Raw genomic sequence first — 19,401 nt, 5'->3', positions numbered from 1 at the left:
CCATCTGCAAATACAAAAGAATCTTTTCTAAACTCTTAAAACCATAAAGAACTATAATTCCAGTTCAACAATGTATCGATAATGTTCAAATTTAAAAACATCTTCAGTTGTTTAAAATCATTTAAGCTACATCTACATTGTTCCTTATCCTTTTTTTAATTTCCAAAATCATCTCTCAAACTGCTCAAACCTGTTTTTTACATTTGAAACTTGCACATCTATTTTTACCAAGAGAAATCCAGATTTTGAAAAGTATTGTTTTCACTGACTTTCAAATGCTTAGAACAAATGACAAACCAACTATGACATGCATATTCACAAATATCAAGGCTACAAAAAAGAAATCCATTTACCAATATAAACCAAAACACATATAATGTCAAGAACTGCTTGAATGTGTATAAATTGCACAGTTCTGTGTTTAAAAAATCCAAATAGTTGTATTTAAACTCTAACCTTGTGTGTCTGTGTGTGTGTATATATATATATATAGTATGTATATACGTCAACTGATTTTGAGTTTACAATAATTACTGTTTCATTTACTTTAGTTAAAAATAAAAAATAAATAAAAATAAGCAAAATGTTTTATAAACCTATAACACATTTATTTAATCAAATTATCTATCTATCTGAATGACAAGTTTTAGACTAAAGCTTGAACTTACATTGGCAACAAAAATTGTGGAACCAAGTCTACCGGCCTGCAAATTACTGATGACTTCAGGAGGAATGTTTGGATTATTGAGAATGGAAGGTGGTAAATTCATCAACCCTGATCCCATATCAGGGACATGTCCTCCTGGAAATGATCCTCCTGTTCGCTGCAATGCCCTACGAGCATTTTCTCCATCAGGATCCTGTAACACACATTGAATGTTAAATTCCACTAAATACATCAGTTCTATATAATTAAAATAACAACTTAAATTCTACAGTAGCTATCCCTTCTGACTCAAATTATTGACCCTCTTGAAGAGTGAGCTTTTTTTCTCATCCAGAGAACTGAGTCCCATAAAAACCTGTGGATAGACAAAAGATTTCAGCCTCTAGAGATGTCAGTTAAATATTTTTTTCCAATCACTAAAGCCACTTAAGAACTTGAAATTAGTTTAATTTTGCTCTCACACTAGGGTACAAGTACACATACAATTAACTCAAAGAAGAGCGAAGTACTCACTGTGACTTTTCTTTCCAAAATGTAGGAATGGTGAATTCTCACTACTGGATGCCCAATGGAATGCCAAACTCAGACTAATTCAAAGCTTTTCAATAGTGGAACAGACTGTTATAAAACCCAAATACTAGGGTAGAGGACAGGATGGTCGATTGTAATCTGTAAATTTTATTCCTGAACAAAATACAATTACCCACCTTCTAAACTCTTACCTTCTTCAACAATGATTATAACCTGAGATGGAGGAGGGGAGAGATAAAGGAGGGCTAAATGTCCAAGTGAGAAATTACATTAAACATTGTTTTTTTGTTAGGTTCATTAATTTTGTAAGAGAAACACCCTACCCTTTAAACAAAACCAAACACGCACACACACACACACTCACACAAACATAAATGTCCTTCTCACTCACCCCAGTAGGTGCAATACTAAAAAACTAAAATGAATAAACAAAAACCACATAAACACACTGATAGACTATCATCTGCAATGCCAAATGATTATGTTAAAGGCAATCATCATCATCACTTCTCCATCTTTAGGCTAAAATGAAGTGTAAAGGCAACCACCAAATCTACTTTGCTGGCCTCAGTCTGGGAATACAGTACTAATAAAAAGGAAGTTGGGTGACTTTAATAAATTCTCTAGGATGGATGGAGAATAAAAGGTGAAAAGGTAGATGAAATAATAAAACCATTCTGGCTTCCAACATACTTCTTCACTACGAAGGAATAAAAAGGATTACAAAAGAAAAAAAATGTATCAAAGAATACTTCAAAACATGTTAATAAATAATAAATTCTTTAGGTCTGAGGATTCAAAAAGAGGTAAAAATACATAATTTAGGATAGTGGCTACCTATGGGGAAGAAAGATAACTCAGAAGAGAAGATGTTTCCTGAACTTGTATAGTAAGCTATTTCGGTTGTCTGTGCTTGTAACATTAACAAGATGTATTGCTGTACTGATCTGTCTTTTATACACATATATATATGACAGAAATATACACACATACAATACATGCATGCATATATAAAACATATATAAAATAAAATGTATATAAAACAAACCACCTACTATATAACACGACTTCTACTCTTCTTTTCCCCTTGCTGTCAGTCTGCTGGTTACTGACTGCTGTTGCTTTTGGAGGGCCTACAGTAGCAGTTTATAACCGCTACTATTCTGCATTTAATTAAATGAAACAAAAAAATGTAATTCTAAAGTCTGTTAAGGAACATTGGAAATACACCTTCCTTTGACTTTCCTCAGTAGCAGTTCTAAGCATTCATTCCACCCACACCTCTATAAATCAGATATCCCAGGAAAGGGACTGCCAAAGTGACATTAATCCAAAAAAGTCAACTGAATAAATCCCTCATCATTTAGCTGGGCCAAATTTAGCCTTTTTTTTCCTCTTAAAAAAAGTTAAAAATGGTGGCATCCTCTTTCAACTTGGATTATATAACTGCAGGGTCTCTGAAATATTGCTGAGGATCTACAGTATGCTGAAACTTAAAAAAACACAATAACATGGCTTTGATAGTTAGCATCCAACAAACTTTTTTTTCCAATAAAAGAAAAGACACTAAGAATCTGTAGTACTTGCCTTTGAAGAGAAATAGAAAACAGAAAACAGAAAATTGTCAGCTACGTGCAAAAGTAAATGCAGTTTTTGCCATTATTTTAATTCCAAGCTTTTTTTAAAAAAAAAAGGTGACACAAATCACAACAGTCAAAATTTTTGTATACATTCCCGCTAATAACTTTTTAAATAATAAGCCCCCAGACATAAACAGGACTAGAATAATTTGGAAGCAAACTCAAATAAAGGGATCTGGGATACATGTTATATGCTGGTAGCATGGCCTTTAATTTCAAGCTATTATCTCACACTCAGGAACAAGAGACTCTTGGACAGGAATAACAATCATTATTACTACAGCTAACATTTATTATGTAGTTAAAATATCTTGAGCACTGTGCTTAGTGCTTTGTATAATGGTAATACCACAAGTATAATAAATAGCCAACACTAAATGGTTTACATATATTAACTCTTCGAGTCCTCATAGCACTACAAGGTAGGTGGTATTATTACTCCCATCTTAGTAATACGAAAACAAAGGAGAAAGTTTAAGTAATTTACCCTGAGTTAGAGAGGTTCTCTGATGCCAGAGCTTTTTACCATGTATCTCATTTAATCCTCATAAAAAATCCTATTGGGTAAATAAAAGCACATTTCGTTTTATTGTGCTTCACTTTACTGCGCTTTGCAGATATTGCACTTGTTGTAAACTGAAGGTCTGTGACAACCCCGTGTCCAGCAAGCCTATCAGCACCATCTCCCCAACATGTGCTCACTTTGTGTCTCTGTATCACATTTTGGTAATTCATGCAATATCTCAACCTTCTTCATTATTATCTGTCATGGTGATCTGTGATTAGTGATCTTTGATGTTTTAATTGTTTTGGTACACCATCAACTGTGACTAAATAAAACAGAGAACTTAATCAATAAATGTTCCGACTGCTCCACCCACCAGCCGTTCCCCATCTCTCTCCTTCGCCTCAGGCCTCCCTATTCCGAGACACAATAATACTGAAATTAGGTCAATTAATAATCCTAAAATGGCATCTAAGTGTTCAAGTAAAAGAAAGAGTTGCAAGTCTCTCACTTTAAATCAAAAGCTAGACATGATTAAGCTTAGTGAGGAAGGCATGTCAAAAGTTCAGACAGGTGAAAAGCCTGGCCTGAAGGAAACTTAAAGTGCTACTCCAGTGAACACATGAATGATGAGAAAGTGAAACAGCCTTAATGCTGTTTCAAAAACAGGTAAAAACACAAAATTTAAGATACTTGTTACTCTTGGGGAAGAAGGATAACACAACAGAAAAGATGCTTCTTGAACTATTAAGATACTTCACTTGTTTGTGCTTACAACATTTCAGTGGTCTGAAAGTTTCGGTGGTTTAACAGAAGATCAAAGCAGCCTTATCATTCCCTTAAGCCAAAGCCTAATCCGGAGTAAGGCCTTAACTCTCTTCAATTCTATGAAGGCTGAGAGAGGTGAGGTGAGAAAGTTGCAGAAGAAAAGTTTGAAGCTGGTTCATGAGATTTAAGGAAAGAAGCCATCTCTATAACATAAAAGTACAAGTGAAGCAGCAAGTCCTGATGTAGAAGCTGCAGCAAGTTATCCACAAGACCTAGCTAAGATCATTGATGAGATGGCTACATTAAACAATAGATTTTCAGTGTAGATGAAACAGTCTTCTATAGAAAGAAGATGCCATCTAGGACTTTCAGAGTTAGAAGGGGGAAGTCAGTGTTTGGCTTCAAAGCTTCAAAGGGCACACTAACTCTTCTATTAGGGGCTAACGCAACTGGTAACCTTAAGTTGACTTGAAGTCAATGCTCATTTACCATTCTGAAAATCCTAGGGCCCTTAATAATTAGGCTAAATCTACTCTGTCTGTGCTCTATAAATGAAATAACAAAGCCTGGATGACAGCACATCTGTTTATAGAATAGTTGGCTGAATATTTTAAGCCCACTGTTGAGACCTCTTGCTCAAAAAAAAAAAATCCTTTCAAAATATTACTGCTCATTGACAATGTACTTGTCACCCAAGAGTGCAAAAGAATATATACAAGAAGACTAACATTGTTTGCAGGCCTATTAACACAATATCCATTCTGTAACCCATGAATCAAGAAATAATTTTAACTTTCAAGTCTCATTATTTAAGAAATATAATTCATAAGGCTATTGCTGTCATAGACAGTGATTCCTCTGATAGATCTGGGCAAAGTAAACTAAAAATCTTCTGAAAAGAATGTACCATTCTAGATGTTATTAAGAATATCTGTGATTCATAAGGCCAAAATATCAATACTAACAGGAGTTTGGAATAAATGGATTCTAATCCCAATGGATGACTTTAGGGCTTCAAGACTTAAATGGTGAACATAACTGAAAGAGCAAGAAAACTAGAACTAGAAGTGGATCCTGCAGATGTGACTAAATTGCTGCAACCTCATGATAAAACCTAAACAAATTAGGAGTTGCTTCTCGTATGAGCAAAGAAAGTCATTTCTTGAGATGGAATCTACACCTGGTGAATATACTATGAACACTGTTGAAATGGCAACAAAGGATTTAGAATATTACATAAATTTAGTTGATAAAGCAGCAGCAGGTTTGAGACGATTGACTTCAATTTTGAAGGAAGTTCTACCATAGGTAAAATGTTATCAAACAGCATCACATGCTTCAGAGAAATCTTTTATGAAAGGAAGAGTCAATTGATACAGCAAACTTCACTGTTCTTATTTTAAGAAATCATGACAGCCACCCCAAACTTTAGCAACCACCACCCTGATCAGTCAGCAGCCATTAGCACTGAGGCAAGACTCTCCACCAGCAAAAAGATTACAATGAAAGCTCAAATGATCACTAACATTTTCAGCAATAAAGCATTTTTTAATTAAGGCATGTATATTGTGCTTTTAGACATAATGCTATTGCTTTAAATAGAATATAGTATAGTATAAATGTAACTTTTATGGGTACTGCAAAACCAAAACATATATGTGACACACTTTATTGTTTTATTTGCTTTACTGCAGTAGTCTGGAACCAAACCTGCAATAGCTCCAAGGTATGTCTCTATTATCAGTAGTACTACTACCAATCACTTCAGTTTAGAGAATTAAGTAGCATGTCCAGACACCCACTAGAAAGTGATAAAGCCAGGAACCAAATCATTACTGTACAATTAAATACTATACAATTAAATCTTGATAGTACTGCTCTACAACCAATGATTAGCATCAGTATTAGTACAAAATCTTCAGGGTCCCAAAGTTACACTATTTATCTCTTTTAACAGATTTTAGCAAGTATATGTATGTAACAGGTCTGTAATCAAACTATTAAGATTAACAATACAAAATAAAGGAACCCATGAAGATGAGGGATATTCAAGCCAATCAATCTCAAGGTTAAACTGTAAATGTTTTGTTTGTATCTTCTAGTCATTTTTTGTCTACCTATTTACACTGCTACAATTTTGTACAAAGAAGACATGCCCATTTTAGGGGATTCCAACTTCTAGGTATAAATTTCACTAATAGAGTTATAATTTTTTCTTAAATTTTAATCTAGTACAGTTTCCAAGTAACTCTGATAAAAAGTGAATATCAATTTTATTCAAATCCATAACATATTTGCATCAACTGACCTTTAATTATCAATTACAAGGATGTTATATTTCTCAAATTAAATAACAAAATCTAAAAATTGAAAATGTCTGTACCAAATAAACTCAGCACCTAAAGTTTATCCCCTTTGAATTTCTAGGTCCTCAAATTTATAAAAATTATGTGCTTTTATTTTTAACAACTTGGAACAAATCAAGTATAGAGGATAACTGCTTAAAAGCAAATATAAAATCATGTACAAGTAAAACTATCATCAATATATAATGCTTTAATAAACACCTATGCTTTAAAAAAAGTTGTAGTCAGGCAAATATATTACCAAATTGAAAATCCAAGGAAAGCATGTCTTTATAGTCAAATGTTTAAATTCTAAATATAAGAAATCTTACCTCTTTAATATTTAGAGGTCTTCCACTAAGATCATATTTGTTCATAGTTTCTAGGGCTTTCTTTACAAATTCTTCATCTTTGAATTCAACCACACTTAACAGGGAAAAAATTTATAGGAAATGTTTACGTGCTAATTTTTTTCCAAAGTTTAATTTAATTTAAGATACTCGAAGAAAAAATTTCTTACCCACAACCCTATATCCAGGTAGATTTGTCAAAATATGCAAAAGAAAAAAAGTTTTAGATCAGTACATGAATAATCAGTTCTAACATTTCAATCATTAAGGCAATTAATAATATGGTAGAATCACTTCACCTTTTATATCTCCAGAACATAATAGGCGAGGGACCACAAATTTTCTCTAAGTTTTTTAATATATCTATTAAAAATAGTAGAATCTAATATGTAACAACCTTGGAGCACAGTTTTTACTTTTAGGTGACTTTTCATTAAGTTAAAACTAATGTCACTGCACAAATTAAATCAACAGTAATTCAACGAAATAACTAAAGGCTCCAATATACCTATCCTTCTATAGTTACAAATATTTTCAAAAGATGTATTATCTATGACATATTTTTCAATTCTATTAAAATCAAAATAGTGAATATTAATTTTATTTTTAACAAGTTCTCTATTAGATTAAAACTGGCTGCACATTTAACAGCACCCAGTTGGAAGTATGTAAAAATCACCTATAAACTAGTAATAAATTAATTTGGAGAGTTATTTTAAAAAATAATTCCCTGTGATTGTCATTCAAAGTCCCATTTGAATGTAATGACAAAGTTTTTATTCATCATGCACCCAGCTGGTTTTACTAACATAATTAAACATTGCTAAGAGTTTTCCATTGTATTCTTCAGTATATTGCATTCTTGTTGCTAAAAATCAAAATATACTATCAACCAATTCCTTCTATGTCAATGTAATCGTAAATGTCATTCGTACCAATTGGTCAGAGCACTGCCTCTTATGTAGTCCTGCAGGCTACCAAATTGAGCTTTTCAGTAAAATTTCAAAAATACATTCTGAACTAACACCTTTAAGCTATAGTCCCCTCAAAAAACTCAGGAATATTATCAATTCAGTGACTTTTAAAGTATCCTTGAAGACATCAAAATACAACAAAAAAATCCTATGCTAAAATCTTATTGGCTAAGAAGAAGTATTACCTTAGAGCATTGGAAAAGTGAATGCCCTTTTTGAGTTTTACAAAACCCATCCCTTCCAGGCAGCGAGGTTTGTATAAGTGTCAGACTTGCTGGTTTAGAGCCTCAAATCTTGTATAATAAAGTAAAACAAAATGAAACTTAAGTTTCCAAAAACTGGTACAAGTATTATACAAAAAGTAAACTGCTGAGGAACTTTTAAACCTCAAGCAGATTATTGCCCACAGCACTTACCCTTGATTTTCCTTCCGCATCCTTAAAGAGCTCCACGTATGTAACCTCACCAACTACATAAGACATACAAAAGGAAGATACCAAGAAACAATACATTTAAACACCAGTATCTTGCTTTACTGCACACCTGTGCACAACTCTACAGAGAAGCACCTATTATTCACCAACAATCAAAACCAGACCAACATACCTCCTATCAATGGCTATGTAAATTTAACTAATTTTCAGAAATGTACATCATCCACATTCTCTAAAAAAAAGCTAACAACCATATTAACCTAATTCATACTACAGATCATATTTTGGCCAGCATGATATAGTTGGTGAACAAATGCACATATACATACAAATGGTCCCTTAACCTATCATATTAAAAAACATCAACATTAGCACTTTTCAAATAACTTTGGTCAGCCTACACACAACAGCTGTTTTAAGGTGACTTTCTACCTGAATGTCTTCAATCATGTTTGCCATCAGTAAACTAAATTTACAAATCATGCTTCACAGCAAGCCACACACTTTCTAAATAAAGTCAATGAATAAAACCAATCAAATAGTTGTCACCTTACAACAGACACACCAATGCAATTTTTAAAAAAAAATTTAATAGAAGAGATCAGCCTCAAAGCCAAGTACATAGTTTGCAGGACTGTTGAAACTCAATTTTTCAAGAGATAACAAAACTAACTTTTACAAGATCAAGTATTGAAATTATTTTTCCCCAAAACCAACCATGTATATAAGATGAAGGTTTTCAGATTATTCTGAAAACAAAACTGCAACAGCAGTAATGCAATTTTAATTTAGAACTGCAAAGACAGCATCATGGCAGTCATGACAATGCAAACAAAATAAATTCCACAGCCAGATTCCAGACTCCACCAAGATAATAACAAAACAGCTTTTGGAAAAAAAATAAATAATCAGACCTTATTATTCATTCTTTAACACACTAAATGTATTACTTAACTGATGCAATAGCCCTTTTAAAATCTATAAAAACTTCAACTAGACAAAGCAATCACTTTAACAAAATTCTTGGTGGCATGCATATGCTGGCTCGCTACTATCCCACTAAAATGGCAAAAAGAAAAATATCCATACTACCTTGTAATGAAATTGTGTCAAGTGAAAGAAGAGGAAAAGATTAATTCACATGTCAAGAAATAAAAATCAATTTTTTGAGTCTGTGTGGCTCAGAGGAATAAAAATGTTTGTGTAGTTCCCTCCCCTGTCTATATGAAGATTATCCAACAGTGGGTTATTTCAGAGATAGTTACCTTTCTCTCTCATTAGATCTTTAATAGCTTGCCATTTCATGTCATATGGGATGTTGCTAATGAAAACTCTGTTACGATTTGGACCCTTCTTTTCTCCAGTGCTCGAATTCTTGTCTTTTGAATACGGATGAAATCTATTGGCCTTCTTACTTCCTGTAGATTTTTCCTTTAAGTCAGATTTCTCTTCTTTCGCTGACTCATCATTCTCCCTTTGAATTAAAAAAAAAAAAAAATCAAACAAACAAAACCCCTCAGTTGTGCTTAAAAGAATGGAAGTCTATATTAAATAAATATTTCATATTTATCACTTCACAAAACTCTCCACTAAGCTAGACCTCAGCAAAGTAGCTGGAGAATCAGCCTGAGAGCTTTGAAATTATCCAGTGCTATTTCAAAGCAAGAGTTTGGCTTCTCATTTAACAGTCCTCATTCTTTTTTCCACATTAAATAGCTGTAAGCATCCAAACAATCACCCAGTTTTTCCCACTACACTACTTAATTAATAAATGCTATTAGACTGGAACAGAGGGAAGAGCAGATAATTTTACTTCTAAGGTATCTAAAACTGCCACCTTTGATGGAGAATTAACTTTCTGGGCATCATTAAAAACTTTTTTTAAAAATTAATTTACACAATGATACTCTGAAAAAAGTTCATCTCTTAAAGGTTAATAGTTTCTTCTCAGAACTTTCTCCTCCCTTAATTAGAAGCATAATTAAAATACAAAGTTATGTCTATAATTCCACATCTATATATATATATACTCACATTAAGACTCTCAAACTTTCTTCTATTCCCAATTTTCATCAACATAGAAAGCTTATAAAGTATCCTAATATTTTCTGTTACATTTTTAACCTATAAACTAGAATACGGTACTTCATCAAATTATGCAGTTTCATTAATATTACCTACAATGGGTAATGTAGGACAGGAGCAGTACCTAAAAGCAACATAAGCCAAAATTTTATAAACCTGATTTTTATTTTTTTTTGAGACAGAGTTTCGCTCTGTCGCCCAGGGGTGGAGTGCAGTGGCGCGATCTTGGCTCACTGCAGCCTCCTGCCTCCCAAGTTCAAGCAATTCTCTGCCTCAGCCTCCTGAGCAGCTGGGATTACAGGTGCCCACCACCACACCCAGCTAATTTTTTGTATTTTTAGTAGAGACAGAGTTTCACCATCTTGGCCAGGCTGACCTTGATCTCGTGACCTCATGATCCACCGGCTTCACCTCCCAAAGTGCTGGGATTACAGGCGTGAGCCACTGCGCCCAGCCAAACCTGATTTTTAATGAGGCCTTAACTAGAAAAAAAAAGTAATTTATAACACTGTAATCACAGTGCAACTCTACGATGTCATATGCCAACCATCCAAAAGATTCAGGCATACACTTAAACCCTATAGATAAAAATTTGGATTTATATTTTAAAATGCAATTTACTTTTAAAAACAAGTCTTTTTTACAGAACAAACAATAGGGTTTTTTTGTTGTTGTTTTTTGAGACAGAGTCTCATTCTGTCACCCCGGCTGGAGTACAGTGGCAAGATCTCGGCTCACTGCAATCTCCGCCTCCTGGGTTCAAGGAATTCTCCTTCCTCAGCCTCCCAAGTAACTGGAATTACAGGTGTCTGCAACCACACCCAGGTAATTTTTACATTTTTAGTAGAGACGGGGTTTCAACATGTTGGAAAGGCTGGTCTCAAACTTCTGACCTCAGGTGATCCGCCCACCTCAGTCTCCCAAAGTGATGAGATTACAGGTGTGAGCCACTGTGCCTGGCCAATAGATTTCTTATTTAAATAACTAAGTCAATAATCTAGTCAATTTAAAACTATTTTAATAACGAAACTTCAATTTTAAAGCATTTTTTCACAAACATTACTAATAATATCACTGCGGATAACACCTAGGAATCTAAATTTTTTTAAAGCTTTCTGGATTATTCTGACAACAAATCAAGTTTCATAAGCCAGGCTCTAAAGTATCTTCCAAGCCCAGCAATTCTGGTGATCCATACATTGCAATGCTCCTCACATACCTCTAACCGCAGTCATTTGTTACATAATATACGGAGCTTCTTGAACACTACTCTTCTTTGTAGGTAACACAGCTATAAATATAGTATGCAAACCCTATAAGAACAAAAACTATCTGCTTTGGTATCACCAGCACCTCGCACAGTGACTGCAAATAACACTGTGCTATAAATTTTTAAATGAATTAACAGTCAATTAAGAATCCATACTCATCTGAGCACAGATGTTGTCAGAAAAAACTGCCAGAATAAAGACAGAGACATTTGGACCAAACTTGCTTTGCCATTTTTTTTTTAGACCTTGAAAGGGACATCTTCACTATCAAACATATTCTTTCATCAGAAATGGCATGGCCTAGGGGGGAGTCTTCTCAACTGCCTAAATCTAGAAAGTACCTACCTGTCTGAACAGAGTGACACTTTTGAAAATGGCAGCAAGCAGCCAAAAGGCACAAAGGCCTTTTCTCTGGCTTCTGGGTACCACAGATAGAAGAACAAACCTTTCTTTTCAATTCCCCAAAGGGCCTGTTTACTTAACAGGCTTAGATGAATTCAATGAATGTTTGTAAAGTAACTGAGACTCTATTCAGTAAACAGATATCTATATAGTCTCTAGATTAATACCCCTTCCCCTGCCTATTTTCTTCCTGGATTAAACCAATTGTGAAAATTACACAAAGTTCTGAAGTACTTACAATGTTCTATTCTTGACTTGGGTGGGGTTACATAGATTAAATATTTGCTTACAACAATCTGAAAATTCCATTAAAAGCAGTAACATTATACATAATATCTTCTTTTAAAAATTTACTCAAAGATGATCAAAGAAAGTAATTTCTTCATTTTCCCACATAAGAAGCATCTTTAAAATACTGCTAAACTGCTCGTCTACGATGTATGAACTAAAATTTACCTTAAGTTTCTTCCCAGTGTATAACAAAAAAAGAAAAAAAAATCTATAAAAGGCATAACAGTTTAGAGGCTACAGGAATGATCTATTAAGAAACTGAGCCATAATTATATAATTTCTGAACTATTTCCAAGTCATAAATATTTTGGAAGAGAAAGTAAAAATATATGTGAAAACTATTAAGGAAATGATGCTACGTAATTCCAAAATATTGGTACTACATCCAGAATTCCATGTAATAAATTCCCAAACTGTTCATTTAGACAACCACTCCCACAATGTACTTAAAATAAAAACTCTAAAATAGTCATAAAAATGTTATCTATTCTTAAAATTGAACTATGCGTATCTAAATTATAACATAAATTTCTGGAAAAAATCAACCTCCAACGTCAAAAGAAGAAACATAGTTTTAATGTACGATTTTAAAAGTATACTGGTATAGTATCAGATCCAGTACTAATCCCAGTTCCAGAGGAAAACTACCAGAGGGCAGTTCAGAGCAATAAATACCTACATTAAGAAAAACGACCAACCTCCAGGCCAGGTGTGGTGGCTCACACCTATAATCTCAGCACTTTGGGAGGCCAAGGCAGGTGGATCACTTAAGGTCAGGAGTTCGAGATGAGCCTGGCCAACATGGTGAAACTCCATCTCTACTAAAAACACAAACATTAGCCAGGGATAGTGATGCATGCCTATAATCCCAGCTGCTCAGGACGCTGAGGCAGGAGAATCACCTGAACCCAGGAGGCAGAGGCTGCAGTGAGCCGAGGTTGCACCATTGCACTTTTTTTTTTTTTTTTTTTTTTTTTGAGACAGAGCAAGACTCGGTCTCAAAAAAAAAAAAAAAAGAATAAAGATCTCCAACAACCTAACTTCACACCTCAAGGAACTAGAAAAAAGAACTAAGTCCAAAGTTAGTAGAAAGAAGAAAATAACGAAAATCAGGGCAAAAATAAATGAAATACACTAGAAAAACAATAGAAAAGGTCAATAAAACTAAAAGTTGGTTTTTGAAAGATAAGCAAAACTGACAAAGATTAAGCTAGATTAAGGGGGGGGAAACAATCAGAAATCAAAGAGGGAAAATAGAAAAATACATAAAGAAATCAAAGAGGAGACTTTATAACAGATACCACAGAAATACAGAGAATTATAAGAAGCTACTATTAACAATTATATACCAACATATTGCATAACTTAGAAGAAATTAATAAATTCCTGGAAATATACAACTCACCAAGGCTGAATCACGAAAAATTAGAAAATCTGAACTATCCAATAACAAGGGAGATAGGAGTCAGTAATAAAAAATCTCCCAAGAAAGAAAAGCCCAGGACCTGACAGCTTCACTGGTAAATTCTATCAAACATTTAAGAACTAATACCAATCCCTCTCAAACTCTTCCAAAAAACCGAATATGAGGAAACTCTTTCAAATCATTTTATAAGGCCAGATTACCCTGATAACAAAGCCAGACAAGGATCCTACAAGAAAAGAAAATTACGGGCAATATCCCTGATGAACACAGATGTAAAAATTCTCAACAAAATACTAGCAAACTAAATTCAACAGCACATTAAAAGGATTATACACCATAATCAAATAGTACCTATCCCAGGGATGCAAGGATGACATACATAAATCAGTAAATGTTATACACCATATTAACAGAATGAAGGATTTTTTAAAAATCAAAGATCATCTCAATAGATCCAGGAAAAGCATTTGACAAAACTCAATATCCTTTCAAGATAAACACTCTCAACAAATTTAGTATAGAAGGAATGTTCCTCAACACAATAAAGATCATATATGACAACCCCATAGCTAACGTCATACTCAACAGTGAAAATTTGAAGGTTTTACTTCTAAGAGCAGGAAAAAGAGAAGATGCCTATGCTCACCACTTCTATTCAACATTGTACTGAAGGTCACAGCCAGAGCAATAGGCAAATAAAAGACATAAAAGACAACCAAATTGGAGAGAAAGAAGTAAAATCACCTCTGTTTGTAGAAGATGTGATCTTACATAGAAAATTATTCAGAGAAAAATTTAAAGACACCACCAAAAAAACTGTTAGAACAAATTCAGTAAAGTTATAGGATACAAAGTCAACATTCAAAAATCCATTGCATATCTACATACTACTAATAATAAACTATCCAAAAAATTAAGGACACAATCTCATTTAAAATAGCACCAGAAAGAATAAAATACCTAGAAATAAATTTAACCAAGAAAGCTAAAGAGCTATACACAGAAAAACTATCAATGATAAAATTGAAAATAATACAAATGAAAGATACTCCATGTTCATAGATGAGAGGAATTAATATTGTCAAAATGTCCTTCCTACCCAAAATGACCTATAAATTCAATGTGATCTCTATCAAAATTCTAACAGCATTTTTTCACAGAAACAGATATATTCCTGAAATCCGTATGAACCATAAAAGATCTCAAATGGCTAAAGCAATCTTGAACAAGAAGAAAAAGATAAAAACATCACACTACCTGATTCAAGTTATATTACAAATCTACAGTAATCAAAACAATATGGTACTGGCACAAAAACAAGACACAGAAACCAATGGAACATAACAGAACACTCAAAAATACATCCCCAAGGATATGGTAAACTAATCTTTGACAAAGGCACCAAAAATATACAATGGTGAAAGGACAGTCTCTTCAAAAAATGGTATTGGGAGAACTAGATATTCACATACAAAACGAAATGAAAATGGATTAAAAATTTAAACATAACACCTAAAACCCTGTAACTCCCAGAAGAAAACACAAGAGAAAAGCTCCATGACCTTGGTCTTGGCAATGATTGTTTTTTTTTTTTTTTTTTTTTGATATGACACCAAAAGTACAGACAACACAAACAAAAGTAACAATTGGGACTACATCAAAGTAAAAAGTTATTGCACAGCAAAGGAAACAATCAACGAAATGAAAAGGCAACCTAAGAAACGAGAGGAAACATTTGCAAACCATATATCCAATAAGGGATTAATATCAAAAATGTATAAGGAACTCATACAACTCAATAGCAACCCAATTAAAAAATGAGAAATGGATCCGAATAGATATTTTTCCAAAGAAGACACACCAATGGCCAAAAGATACATGAAAAAGTGCTCAATATCACTAATCATCAGAGAAATACAACTCAAAACCACAATGCAATATCACTTCATCCCTGTTAGAATGACTTATCAAAAAGTCAAAAGATAGCAAGTGTTGCTGAGGATGTATAGAAAGAATGCTTAGATACTGCTGGTACAGCCATTATGGAAAACAGCATCAAGGGTCCCCAAAAAATTAAAAACAGAACTACCATATGATTCATCAATGCTATTTCTGGGTATACATCCAAGGAAAATGAAATCACTATCTCAAAGAGATATCTGCACTCCCATGTTCACTGCATCATCCACAATACCCAAGATATGGAAATGACTTAAGTGTCCACTGACAGATAAACAGTTAAAGGAAACATGATATATATTATATTTTGTGTTTACACAACACATCCACACTGGAATATTATTATTTAGCCTTACAAAAAGAACAAAATCTTGCCATTTGCAACAACAGAGATAAACCTAGATGACATTATGCTATGTGAAAAAAGACCCAGAAAGACAAATACTGCATGATCTCACTTAAACACAGACTCTAAAAAAAGTCAAACTCAGAAGCAGCGTGTAGAAGGGTGTTTACCAGAGGTGGAGGGCAGCAGGGGATGGGGAAATATTCTAAGGGCACAAACTTTCAGTTATAAGATGGGTAAGTTCTGTAGATCTAAGGCACAGTATAGTGACTATATTTAACATATTTACTGTATACTTGAAATTTGCTTAAAGAGTAGATCTTAAGTATTTTCAACACCAAAAAATATGGTAATTATGTGAGGTAACAGATATGTTAATTAGCTTGATTGTGGTACTCATTTCACAATTTATTTGTACAACAAAACATCACATTGTACACTTCAAAATATACAATTTTTGTCAATTTACCTCAATAAAGCTTGGGAGAACAGTTCTAGTCTTTACTCCTAATAAAAATCACTCAACTAAAGAACACATTACTTTGCTCCAATGCTTAAAATTTTATAGTACCCTAATATAACTCTCAATCTCTACCTACTCCAAAGTTATACTTAATTACACATGAATAATAAAGTTATAATAATACTGCTCTTTTCCCACCTATTCACTTTTAAGAAAAGGAGAGCCAGTATACCATTTGGCATTAAATAAAGAAGACTATAGTTGGAAAACGGATCTTTTCTAAAGGTGTGAACATGTAAACTAAATTCCCTGTATATGAGTTTCATAAGCATAAAAGTTCACTTCTGCATTTCTTCCACAAATATTTACTAGGCCTTAAGAATACAAAGAAGAATAAGACATAGTGGTCTCCCACTCTCAAAAACTATGGATTAACCTCAGCAAATATTATTTCAATCCTGATGACAAGCAGTACTCTGTTCGATTCCAACCAATATATAATTTGGGGCAATATCATGATAATTTTTATAATCAACAATGAATTATTTTTATTAAAAGCATATGGTAATCAACTCAAGGTTTATGTATTGGGGTTGTCATCCACTCCTACTAGACTAGTTCACGAAGTCAAATAAAAAGGTCTAGGTCGCTACTCAGTTTGAATGACTCATGCTGGATCATCACATATGTTCTTACGGAGCAGACAGTAAGTGAAATCCCTGAGAGTAAAACTGAACTCGATTCAACTTCTGGGAAAAAGAGAAAGGGATAGAGGTGAATTATAAGCAATATGAAAATAATCTATATTTACTAGTAATATTTCTTCACTTCTTCACCTTATATTTTTCTCTTCCTAAGTGAGAAAAGGATTCTTTCTCCACCTTTCTCCTCTCTCTTTTTCCTGTCTTGCTAAATCATGATGAGACTTTAGAAGGGATTAGAGAATCTGATGGAGGTTTAGACACCAAACTTCGCTATATCAACACTAATCATACCCAAGTATAGGAGGGCTTCTCTCTGTAATTGAAGGCTGCACTTTTTGTTCAGGAGAAAAGGTGGCATGTATACTCGTGTTTAGATATGAATAGCACATATTTTTCAGTTTATCATTCCGCTGGTTTTAATTTCTATTTTTAATGCCAAATTCTCGAAAGCCCACATTTTGGCAAGCATGGTAGAAAGCGCTTCATTTACTTTCTAGTTCCTCAGTTACTGAGGTGCACCACTCTTCATCCAGGAACAAACTCCACTAAGTTCCAATCTCTTACACCTGCACCTCTATTCTCCTAGAAGATGCTGCCGCTCCTATTCAAACTCATTTGAGAGCAAGAGTGTCAAAGAGCTGGGGAGAGCTACCCTCATCTTATCTGCCACCAACTTTTACACAGACTGGTCCAGGTCTTACCATACCATTTCAAACATTCTTATACAAAGGTCAGACAGACCTTTCCCTTGCCTATTTTACTGTGAGCATATGTCTATTGCCTTCTGCTCTGAGGCATAACAGAGAAGGAAAAGGATGTTTTCACTAAATTATTAACATACTTTCAACTTCAGGTTTAAGGAGGTAGGCATATGAAAGTAAGCACTTAACTTCATATCCTCCCACAAGACAAGAACAAAGGGGAGCATAACATTTCCCTAGAACCAGAAATTATTATGGATTGGGGTCAACTAAATTATTTATAGGCACTGGTGACAGCTGCGACCTTAAAAGTTTTCCTTCATTTAGGGGGGGAAAAAAAAAAAATCTTAACCATTTATTATACCAAACTTAAGATAATCATACACTGAGTTAAAATATATATATATACTCTCCACAGCTGACGCACACTACCCAGTGGGAAGGGAAGCCACGCACATCGCACATTTCCCTTTTGAAAGTACGTCTAGCCAATTCAAGAGTAACACAATACATACAGTCTAACAGCACATTATTAAACTTCCTCTCGGTATAAATCAGTTTAAAAATGAACACACACTTTAGAAAACAACAAAACACTAAACTTGTGAAGCTCAGAAAGAAGCCAGAGATATTCCTTTTAAATACGTTCTTGGTGGTTAGGAGGAAATGTCCGATGATGTCATCCCTAGATACTCCCTAGTGATGAACACTAACTACTGGTCCTTAAAGGGGGACCATTTTCCTGCAAACCGTGGCGGTCGCTGAGCTTTGCTCAAAGGTTCTTTAACCAAAGTCAGGGAAGAGGGGAGTCCGCTGTCTCGGGCTAGAAATCAGGGAGGAGCTCTGGTCCCCGGGCCCCCAGCCTCGGCTCCCGGGACCGCAGGCGGCCAGGCCTGGGGCGGGCGGGGAAGGGCCTGGGAGCGGCCCAGCTGCACCTGCTCCTCAGGCAGCCGATGGCCCGGGGGCGGGCCGGGGCCTGGGGGCGGTTATCCCCCATCAATACCCAGCCTGGCCTCTGGCCCCCCGGCCGACTCCCCGCCCCCCACCTCGCCGCGGTTCCCGGAGGAAAAGACAATACATTTTAACGCCATTGGAGCTGCTGCTGTGCTGCGGCTGCTGCTTCTCCGCCTCCGGGGGGTGCGGCTCTCGCCGCTGCTCGCCCGGCGGCTCCGCGGGCTGCAGGTGCGGGCTGTCGCCACCAGTGGCCCCGGGCACCTCGGCCTTGTTGGCGTCCGCCATCCCGCCGCCGCTGCCTCCGCCTCGGCCGCCTGAGCTGAGGGGCTCCGAGCGCGACAATGGCGGCTGCCGGGGAAGCGGTAACGGATCCCGATTTGAAAAGGCCCCGAGCGCTCAGTAACCCGGATCTCGCGAGAACCGGTCGAGCCTGGGCGACTGGGAGATGGTGTGTGCCGGGTGCGGGGGGTGGGAGTGCGGGGGGGAGGGGAGCCATGGGAGCGGGGGTCAGGGCCGCTGTTGCTGCAGCCGACCCTACACCTGCCTGGGAGGGCTGCACCAGTCCTGAAAGCCCCCGGTGGTGGT

The 19,401-nt window shown here is 35.4% G+C and overlaps 1 protein-coding gene across 8 annotated transcripts in view; it reads right to left on the bottom strand.

The window, feature by feature from the left end:
- Positions 1-19,377, bottom strand: part of MYEF2 (myelin expression factor 2) — a 43,692-nt gene extending 24,315 nt beyond the window's left edge. For 7 of the 8 annotated variants that reach the window (XM_003900895.4, XM_031668727.1, XM_031668728.1 and 4 more), the window contains exons 1-6: positions 18,941-19,377; positions 9,480-9,688; positions 8,197-8,249; positions 6,977-6,984; positions 6,789-6,882; positions 669-860 (exon numbers count right to left, since the gene is read on the bottom strand). In XM_003900895.4, coding sequence (XP_003900944.1) covers positions 669-860; positions 6,789-6,882; positions 6,977-6,984; positions 8,197-8,249; positions 9,480-9,688; positions 18,941-19,101 — 717 coding nt within the window. In that variant the 5' untranslated portion in view covers positions 19,102-19,377. Of the gene's footprint in view, positions 1-668; positions 861-6,788; positions 6,883-6,976; positions 6,985-8,196; positions 8,250-9,479; positions 9,689-18,377; positions 18,767-18,940 lie in introns of those variants that run through there. The other variant, XM_031668730.1, reaches the window with a different exon arrangement.
- Between the last annotated feature and the right edge of the window lie 24 nt (positions 19,378-19,401).

This window comes from Papio anubis, chromosome 7, assembly GCF_008728515.1.
Source record: "Papio anubis isolate 15944 chromosome 7, Panubis1.0, whole genome shotgun sequence".
In the NCBI taxonomy this organism is placed as follows: domain Eukaryota; kingdom Metazoa; phylum Chordata; class Mammalia; order Primates; family Cercopithecidae; genus Papio; species Papio anubis.
This window is presented reverse-complemented; position numbering and strand designations above follow the sequence as displayed.